Here is a 10,481-nt window from a genome sequence, read left to right as displayed (position 1 = left end):
CCAGTACTTCATACCCACATAGCACCGCTGCATCGGGATGGAGAAACCCTCTCACTGAGGTTCTCGAAGACCCAACGAATTTACCAGCAAACTGCTCTGTTCCTTATCATTTTGTTCCTTCAAGAATTCAACGAGATCACCCAATTGACAATATCATTGGTTCCCTTGAAGCTGGCATCTCAACCAGAAGTCAGACTGGAATGATCAACAATTGTCTGTATTCTTGCTTCATTTCTAAAATTGAGCCTAAATTGATTGACATGGCTCTGTAAGAACCAACTGGGTTGAAGCCATGCACGAGGAACTCAATCAGTTTGAAAAACTGAAGGTGTGGAAGTTGGTCGAGCTACCTGAAGGGAAGAAGTCACTCGACACCAGATGGGTCTATCGAAACAAACAGGATGAATATTGGGTTATTGTTAGAAATAATGCAAGGCTTGTGGTTCGTAGGTTTAAGCAAGTTGAGGGTCTGAATTATACTGAAGTGTATGCACCGGTGGCTCGTCTTGAGGCCATTAGGATCTTCATGGCATATGCATCATACATGGGCTTCACAGTCTATTAGATGGATGTCAAGACAGCATTTTTATACGGGAGGTCAAGGAAGAAATCTATGTGGATCAGCCACCGGGTTTTGTGGATCCAATACGTCTGTCACATGTCTACAAGCTGGACAAGGCTCTATAGGGTCTTCATGAGGAGCCTGGTATGCGATGTTGACAGCACATCTTCTGGAGCATGGGTATAAACGTGGAACCATCGATCAGACACTATTCATAAAGATCGTTGGAAAGGATCTGATCCTGGTTCAGATTTATGTGAATGACATCATCTTCGGTTCTATGAGCATTGCTCTCTGTTCTGTGTTTGAGGAGGTGATGAAGAAAAGGTTTGAGATGAGCTCACTGAGGGAGATGACAATGTTTGGGTTTACAGGTTCGTCAAAGCTCGACAGGTATTCTGCTACATCAAGGGAAATACGTCGAGGATATGTTGGCAAAGTTTGAATTTCAAGACTCCAAAAGTGCGGCGACTCCTATGGCCGAAAGACCTCTTCTTTCTTCAGGTCCTGACGGGAAACCCATAGATCAAACATACTATCGATCAATGATCGGGTCCTTAACGTATCTTACTACCAGTCGCCCTGACATTATGTTCACGGTGTGTCAGTGTGCTCGTTTCCAGGCTAATCCTAAACTATCTCATCTAATTGCTGTTAAACGAATTTTTAGATATCTGAAGGGGCAACCAAAGCTTGGGCTTTGGTATCCCAATAATTCAGAATTTGATCTTTCTGCTTTTTCTGACAGCAATTATGGAGGTGATGACATTGATAGGAAATCGACGTCTACGGGGTGTCAATTTTTGGGGAACGGCTTATTTCGTGGCACTGCAAGAAACAACAAACGGTGTCCATAAGTACTGCTAAAGCTGAATATGTTGCTGCTTCTGCCTGTTGCTCTCAGGTCATATGGATGCAACATCAATTGCTGGACTATGGTTTGGACTTTCTTGATACTCCTATTTTTTGTGATAATTACGCTGCGATTGCCATTGTTAAAAACCTGGTCCAACATTATAAAACCAAGCACATAGATATTAAAATTCATTTTATTCATGATTGTTACGACCGGAAGCTATTTCATCTTGAACAGGTCCACACTGATAATAATGTGGCGGACCTATTTATGAAACCGGTCGGAATAGCCAGATTCAATGTGCTTGTAGGGTTTCTTAAGATGTAACGTTTTGAAGACTGAGTATTTTTTAGATTAAATTTGTACATAAATATTTTTTGAGGTTAAGTTTGTACAAACTTAGAGGGAGAAAAACCACAAAAAAAAAGTGTGTGTGCATGCTTAATTTAAAAAAAAATATGCTTTGTTTTGTTGCTTAAAATTACGTCGATTACTCAAGTTCTACATACATATCTCATATGTTTGGTCACGTAATCAAATCTTGAATCTTGGGATAGCCATTAACCTTAGAACTAAAAGTGACCGGGACAACTAAACTTAAAAAATCTATTTTGTTTCCTTCACTGAAAATTATGTCGGTCACCTAGGTTTGAGGGACATACACTACTATATGTTTGGTCCTATCGTCTACTTGTAGACGCATGGGATAGCCATTTACCTGAAAACTGATGGAGACTAGGTGATTAAATTTAAAATTTTCTTTCAGTGTTATCATCTGGGAAGTGATATTACTATTCAGCAAATGCTTACTAGAAGCTTAAAAATATTTTCAAATGAAAATTGATCCAACCTTTGAGAAATGATAGATAAATTGATTATGTGTGCCTAACATGTGAAGTTATTAAGCTAAAAAGGCTTTTGATTAGTCATTGATGTGTATGGTAGCTTTCCAAGATAAGTAAAAGTTTAAAGTGATATAAACTAAATCTGCTAAACTTATTGTGGAGACTCATTTTGAAGATGTCTGCATGTCCCTAGATACATCTCTCCGAATGATAGGCAGAAAAACCCAGTCATACACGAGCCCATTAATGTCTTGATCGCAAAAAAAAAAAAAAAAAAAAAAAAACTGTTAAATTTTTGTGTGTGTGTGTGTGTATATATGTATATATATATATGAAAACTGTTACAAGGTAATTTTGTTTTAAAAAGCTTAAAGGGGCACCAGGGAACTACAGGGTGGGGTATACAAATAAGTCCTAAACACCCTGAATGTAAGGCATGTAAGTCCAACGTTCAACCTTAAAGCTTAATTTTTTTTTGTAAATAAACAAGCATTAGGGGTTGGAGTCAAATTGGGGTGATCTGGGGAAAGCCAAGTAAGCTTTGAGAAGAGATAGGGGCATCAGAGGTCCATAAGTGATGTTCATATAAGTCTTATGCCTAATTAAACCTAAGCATATCACTAGCGCGATGAAAGTCATGCTAAGTTCTAGTTGCCTGCCATCAACCTTTTCACTATGTCATAATAATGCTGAAAATGAATCATTGTGAAAGTATCCTAATCAATATGATCTCATGTTCGGATCGTTTCATAGAAAGGCCGGTTGTTTTCAAATTGCTGAAATTTGATCCTAAAAATTGCTTAAATCAATTTTTGATTGGGGTTATTTTTCTAAATGAGTGGGTCTGTTTTTTGGTTCAACTGGTGTTTTGGTTCTCTGGATGGTTGGATTGGTCCAATGGATTTTCTAGTTCTCTTCCAGATCGTATTGGCCCAGCAAACTCAGTCTTTGTGAGTTCTCGGCTTTTAGTAAATGGTTTTCGGCCATATGTTCTCGGTCGGTAAATGTTTTTAGCCAAGTTTGATGTGACCAGGTAGCTTAAAAGGCACTTATTACCACTTATTGATCATTCTTGAAACTCACAACTTCTATTATCTTCCAAAATCTTCTCTCATTATAACCATCAAATCCTTCATCTACTCGCCGCCATACATCTATTCTTGTCTCCTTGTGCTTTCAAGTAGATTTCTTTAAAAGGTAAAGAAATCTAAGTTGATTGAAGGGTTTTCGGTGATCATTGGATTTACTTGATTCATCATTCGGAAGGTTTGTTCATCAATGGTGATTGGTGGTGTGATGATGATGAATAGTGCTCTGAGGTTCTCGGCATGGACTGACCAGATTCTTTTGATCAATCAGAGATATTTTCGTTTTGAAGATGTTTTGAAGCATTCTCGGTCAAACTTTAACCTAGGATTTGTTGGTTCTACCAAAGATACATCATGTTTGATTTTTCTGAGTCAATCAAGCCTAATACTTGCTGCTGTTCATGATAACAGAGGTCATGTTAATCTACTACTTATGGGGAGTAGCATGACCTGTGCTGGATTACTAGCCAGGTTTAATATTACCGGAATAAAGGCACTAAATAAGATACTCAACTTCTAAGTGTCTATTTAGAAGCCACAATATATACACCGAAAGGTCTAAATAACGGTATAGAAGCACATCGAATGTCTACGGCTGAAACATTTGTGATCAAGCAATAAACCAAGGGGGAGAATGTTAGGTTGTATTTTTGGTTTATGCTTGTAATTTTTGGTTTTGGTTTTGGGCTGTTTTAGACTTTTGATTGTAAGCCGAGATCAATTGATCTCGGTGGGCTTTTGGGTAGTGTTGGGCCTAGTTAGTAGGATATATATATAGAACATATGTTAACAGTTTTGGGTTGTTCGTCCTTTGCAACTCAACCGTGTAAGTGATTAAAGGCTTAAGCACCCGACGTATAATATATATGTGTTTTGAAGTCTCTTTACTGTGTTCTTCTATTTGGTTTTACGTGAGATATTGTGCTTTGTATAGAATCGGCTTCAGATTAGTTTCCGCTTAATCTTCAAGTATACTAATATCACATTGAAAGATCCGTCGTGGGACTTACAGTCATTCAAAACCTAGGTAACTAAAAGGTTTTAGTCAATAACCTTGCCCAAAAACATAAAATAAATAAGTTCAACACTCAAGTTCATAATAAAAATAATAAAATTAAACCAAGAGAACCGTGTTTGAACGAGTAGATGTGAACCCGAACCCTCCAAAACAATTTATGACTTGCGGCTTTTTTCTTCTCCGTCCACCCAAAGATAGAAACACGTGGCTACTCTTGTTTTCTTCTTTCCACGTACAGGAGCCACCAAAGAAATATATATGTTTTAATATGGCTGCTCCTTGATTCAATAAAATAGAGAAGTTGTTGCGGTTGCTTTCTATCTCTTCAATACCCAGTTCACGAAAAAGAAAATGTTAATATACATATATGACTCTCCAGTTAATATCGTAAAATATATGATTGCCTTTCCTTTATGTTGGTAGGGTTTCAAATATGTTTTATATGTAAATCTTGTGGCAAATTACAAGAATAATAATAAGAATAATAATATTATTATTATTATTATTATTATTATTATTATTATTATTATATATACGTTTCTTTCAGTCTCTTATGGTTTTTTTCTTTTTTTACTACATATAATATATAACATATGCTCAACCTTTCTTTTATTAGTCTCAAGTTTAGTAAAAGTGTTTCATTTTAGCTCATTGTTTATAGAAACTATTAAACTAACATATGAACCAAATATTAATAATATTCAATAAAAACTTAGCTCAAAAGCACTTAAAAGTAGGGAATATTTATACAATAATATGTATAATTTAGACCACATCAGCGTGCCACCTTACTGGCCTGCGTGCCATAATTATTGGTCTGCGCACCAAAGTTTTATCTTTATCGCGGGTAACTGTTAATACCAAAGTAGTTTACGCGTGGTTGATCAATCTCAATTTTAAATATTTTTGTTTCTCAGGACAGGCCTGCGTGCCGATTAATGTCCTAATCCTATATTTTGGATATATGGCTGGCTTAGTAAACACACATTTATATTGTACTATCAAACAAGACAAAATGTAAAACAATTGTCATATATACAATCAAAAAAGTGATTATAGAAACAAAAAAGAAATACATCGAAGGAAAATTATTCTTCTTCTTGAAGACAAGTCTGTAACTACTGGACGCCATCCACTTGAGTAGCAAAGCCTTGAATAGCGTCCTGGATGGGAAAGCGAGGGTCGTCAAAAGCATCCATCTGTTCATCATACTTTGCATCCACATCCACAGCATGGAGGGCAAAACTTTCCAAATGACGGCCCTCCTGAGCAAAGGTTACTCCCTTGCGGAACCCTGCTTTGTGACTAGAGTCACGCGATGCGCGAAGAAGGCGCGCAAGGCAATCTCCCAAAATAGATCCTTCATGCACGTTGGAGATAACCTGCGACAAAAGACATCCAATCCACAGATTATAAAAATAAAAGTGATGACGAGAGGGAAAATCATACCTTCGGAAGACCTTACTTCATCAACCATGTCCGGTCAGAGGAAGCTTGTTCAGCGCTCAGCTTCGGCTCGCCCTGCTCACCGATTAGTCTGGTGTTATCCTTGATCAAGTCCTCAATCAATTGATCCTTGTCGGCAGAAATAGCGCAAGGCACTAATAACATCCTCTTAAGCAGCGAGTTGGGCTTTAAGAACCCGCTTTGCATCATCTGACTTGGTGAGATCAGCCTCGCGAGCACGGGTTTGAGCACATGCGGATTCGAATGTAGCATTTTCTCACCGACACACCTCTTCCCAATCCTTGGCAGCGAAGGCTTGACACCCCTTCTCTTGCTCCAAGGCCTTCTAAGCATCCCTCAGCTTCCACCTCTTAGTGTTAGCCTCGAGGCGGTACTTTTCTTTCTCGGCCCGAAGATCTTGGAGGATGTTATCTTGGATCCCCCAGTTCTGGCCCTTGAAGTTCCAATCCCGGTATATCTCCTGGGTTGTAGAGACCAGATTGGCCAGATGATATATATACGAGTTCCCAAGAGATACCCGGGCACGCTTATTCTGGAACTCACGCTCTGCAAGAGGTCCTCCCTCATGAGGAAACTCGAAGCACATTTCCCCATCATAAAACCTGGAAGAGGGAGTCAACTTCCAGTCTGGGCAATGGCGTGCGACGCCCTCCTTCAGAGCACGAGTCCTTATGTCATCCTTCATAGAGGAATGAGGAGGTGGCGGAAGCCCAGAAGATTTCCCCGCCTGCTCACCAGACTCTTGTTCGATTGGCAGTGACAAAGGCAAGGACACATGCATATCTATCTCCCGGGAAAGAGACCTAGGTGCAGCATCCTCATGCGCCTTCCCTTTGCATGCAGCAGACAACCTGCTAGGATCACTCTTGGCGGGAGGCGTATCCAAGAGGATGACAGTATCTGCAGGAAACGTCAAGTTTTTGTCACAAAAAATCGGTCGACGCCCAAAATGCATGAAGAATTACCTCTGAATGATACCTCCTGGCGTGTCCTTCGAGCGGATAGTACCTCGATCACGAAGGCGGGTCTTTTTCAGCCTCGGAGGAGAGGCAGGAGGAGAAGGGTCTGAACCTTCACCCCTACCACCCAACACCTCAGGAACATCAGAGGAAGAAGCTTCTTTCTCTTGCGACCAAAAGCTGTAAAAAGACAAAAGTGGTAAAGAAAGATTCGAGTAAAGGTAAGTATGAAAACGCGTTACCTGTCGCATATAAACCCTCGGAGACCAAAGGTTCCCGGTGAGTCCTTTGCGGAAACAAAATTTTGTCTTTGGTTTTGTCAAGGATAGGAAGATCCTTCCTATCCCGAGCAGTGAGCTGCATAGTCCCGGGCATGTCATTAACCAAGAAGGCCAAGAGGATCCCTTCAGCTGCACGAACAAGTTAACATAAGACACTTGGACAACAGGAGAGAGAATAATTTCTTATCACCATTCGGCTTCCGGAAATAAGGCACCTCAGGGATAGGACGCATTGGCGTGGCGGTGCGGGTCAATTTTTTGTACCATTCATGCCTCTCCGGATGGTCAACGAAGGGCAGAGCAACCAAGGGTTGATCCGTTTAACGCCAATACATAGACAACGGAACCACATCCTCTCGTATCCAGAATAACTTGCTGGACCATTGGGGATCCAAAAGAGGTAAGCAAATGTACCACCTGCCCTTGCAATGCATCTTATAGAAGAGTGAGAATTTCTCAATCAAAGGAACGATACCATGCGCCCTGCAGCAAAACTCAAAATGGTGCATGCGCATTATCCCTGATGCATGAAACTGGGAAAGATGGAGCATATTCCCAGTAATAAGCTTACTAGAAACCGGGTAATCAGAAAATAAAGGTTTCTGAAAGTAAAAAAACTCAGCATAAATGGTTATCTTCCTCATCAGAGGCCGATTGGCCGTAGAACCTAGAGCTGGGAACTCCGGTTCCGAGTTAGAAGAAATACCATTGACGTTAACGACGTTCTGGAAATCCCTCTCATTCCAATCAATGGTGACGTGATCTATGGTTTGAAGCACCGGTCTTGAAGACGCCATGTAACCTACTAGAAATTTGTTGAAACGAGCTATGATGAATATCATAGGTTCAACGACGAAGCAAATTCTCAATGACGATGTAAAACAAAGTGAAAGACCGTGGGGTATTTATACCGTTTGCAATTAATAGGGTTCACAGTAAAAAGTAACCATCGGTCAATGAAATTTTGAGACGTCAGGCGGGAAGGCGAACAGTTCAAAATTTAAAATCCCAATGAACAACTGTCAACAACTTATAAACCTATCAAATCTTAGTTCTGAACAAGACAGTCCTGTCACGTCAGCCACCAAAAAACCAAGCGTTTTCCTAGACACATATTTAAAGGAGACAAACTAAATGCTTAGGACTGAAACGCCAGGAATCAATGATAGTTCAATTACAAAAAAGAGCAAGAAAAAGACAAGTCTTACTATTCGCAGGCGATAACCGTGGATGATGAAAGCATCTGCAACAAAAGATCGCGGACGAATAAAGAGACATGGCGGATCAACAAACCAAAAACAGCATCAACACCAGAAGCAAAGTAAATAGTAAAGTAATGGAATGATAATTTCATTTCATTACAAAAGTATATTAACAAAAACAAAGGAATACAGTTATACAAAGTTCCTAATCTATCAATCCTTCTCGGAGCCCTCCTCCTCACCTAGGAGTTCATTAACATGGAGCCTCAGGTTGCCGACGCGGCATTCGTCGTGACGGTGATCCTCTATGTACTTCATGATAACAAAGGAAATATATTCAAAGGAATCAAGATTTGCATCATATTCACTTTGACAATCCCTCCCATGAAGCGGAAACTCGGTAGGTGGTCGTCCTTCGCGGGCCATTGCATAACCCTCTTCAAACCCGGTCGTCCGGACCGCCCGCTTAGAACTGAGCAAGAGCTTGGCAAGGAAATCCCCAAGCTCGGGACCATCCTTGACGAGTCCAACGATCATTAACAAAACAAACTTAGAATCAACACGCCATTTAAAGGGAAAGGAAAAAAGGAGAGAAGTTGAAGCAGGATAACCTAGGTATTTACCTAGGGAATGCCAAACTTGAGAAGCAAATAACTCTCAACAACCACCTCTTCATTTGCCTTTCGCAAACTTTCATTGTCTGCAGAAAGAGTAGATATGTACTCATCCTTCACCTTAACCTCGGCCTGGAGCCGCTGAATCTCTTCATCCCGGGCGGATAGGGAGCTATCCTGAGCGGAGACCTGCTCCTCCAACTTTTTGTTTTTATCCTTGGTTATTTGGAGGGCAGCATCTTTTTCCCTAGCCTCTACCCTGGCAGCGTATCTGGCATCCTCAGTTTCCTTCAAGCAGCGGGCGGCATACGCCAAATACCTTTCCCCGATGACCTACCCTTCAAACATCTCACGCACAGTGGACATCACAATAGCGAGATGATAGCTAAGTGTTTGTGGCAAACTTTCTTGGGTGTGAGATCGGATGCGGTCACGCTCAGCCGGGGGGAGGCACTGTTCAAAGAACTCTAGGCACGCACGTGGGTCGAAGAACAGAGAAAGTAGAGGACCCCTCCTGGTGAAGATTTGACGAGGATGGTTGAGTAGAACCCTCTACCTTCCCACCCAAAGAAACGGGAGGATCTATGGGTGTGTCGTTAGGAAGCACGACTTCCGTTTCAACCACTATCACCGGGGGTTGCAAGCTTGCATCTTTAGTACCCTCAGTCTGTAACACAGACTGAGGCAGTGATGGTAGACGAGGAGCTATGATCGTCACTGATCAAAAGTTCGACAAACAATCAGTAATGATCACAAAATAAAAGTAAAGGATAAAAGATCAAGTACCTATAGGCTCCTCAGAAGTGCTATCCCTGACTCGGTCACGAAGACGGAACCTCTTTAACTTCTTTAGGGCAAGTTCCCCCTCAGCAGAATTGGATGCCTCCCCACCAGCGGGATCATTGGCAGTCTTGGACCCCTCCCCTCTAGCGGGATCATCGGCATTCTTGTTGGCCTCCCCACCTGCGGGATCATCGGCATCGGAGTTTCCACCATGACTGGATACACCGGTGATATCCGTCTTCCTCTTGCGGCGGCGGAGGAGATCTGCAATAGCACGCAGAACCCCGCATGAAAACTATCTGAATTATCCAAGGATGATGTTCCTTCACTAGTCGAGTCTTCACTAGAAGAACCCTAGCTAGATGAAAGGACGATCGTCCCATCTGGCTGCATAACGGTAAGAGGGCGAGGATTAAGGATATACCACCTTGGGGCACAGCGGACTCATTGGCCTAAGGCTCACTCCACCCGCGGTCTGGAAAAATGAAGTTTTCATTCGTCTGGTCAAGGATGGGCACCTGTAGATGCACCAGCGGAAGCCGATACATGTTACCAGCAATCCCAGGAACAAGAACTTCAAAATTTTTCTTTTTCCTGAAATGTAAGCGAGTTAAAAAAAAAAGAAAGAGGAGAAAGTAATGACTACTTACCCCCATTGTCCTTGGAAAAGTAAGGGACCTCTCCCGGGTATAGCCATAATCGACTCATCCCACCGCCACTAGCGTAGACTCTGGAATAATACCCATCTGAGTGGGAGTCTGCTTAAGAGTGGCATACCACTCCTGACCTTTCACATCAGTGATTGG

The 10,481-nt window shown here is 41.5% G+C and overlaps 1 protein-coding gene across 1 annotated transcript; it reads left to right on the top strand.

Moving 5' to 3' along the window:
• Window positions 1-713: 713 nt before the first annotated feature.
• LOC143620781 (uncharacterized) lies at window positions 714-1,419 on the top strand. Its single transcript, XM_077092391.1, has 2 exons — window positions 714-955; window positions 1,233-1,419. The coding sequence occupies exons 1-2, from the start codon at window positions 714-716 to the stop codon at window positions 1,417-1,419; spliced, it is 429 nt and encodes a 142-aa protein (XP_076948506.1).
• Window positions 1,420-10,481: the final 9,062 nt, after the last annotated feature.

Source organism: Bidens hawaiensis, unplaced genomic scaffold, assembly GCF_021521415.1.
Source record: "Bidens hawaiensis isolate Kalapana, Puna unplaced genomic scaffold, B.hawaiensis_p1.1 tig00002671_1, whole genome shotgun sequence".
In the NCBI taxonomy this organism is placed as follows: Eukaryota; Viridiplantae; Streptophyta; class Magnoliopsida; order Asterales; family Asteraceae; genus Bidens; species Bidens hawaiensis.
This window is presented reverse-complemented; position numbering and strand designations above follow the sequence as displayed.

Excerpts from the sequence above, each read along its gene's own strand:
- LOC143620781 (XM_077092391.1), top strand. The coding sequence starts at position 714 with ATGTTGACAGCACATCTTCTGGAGCATGGGTATAAACGTGGAACCATC. Across the intron at positions 956-1,232 it reads GGTTCGTCAAAGCTCGACAG|ATATCTGAAGGGGCAACCAA; the intron begins GTATTCTGCTAC and ends ACGAATTTTTAG.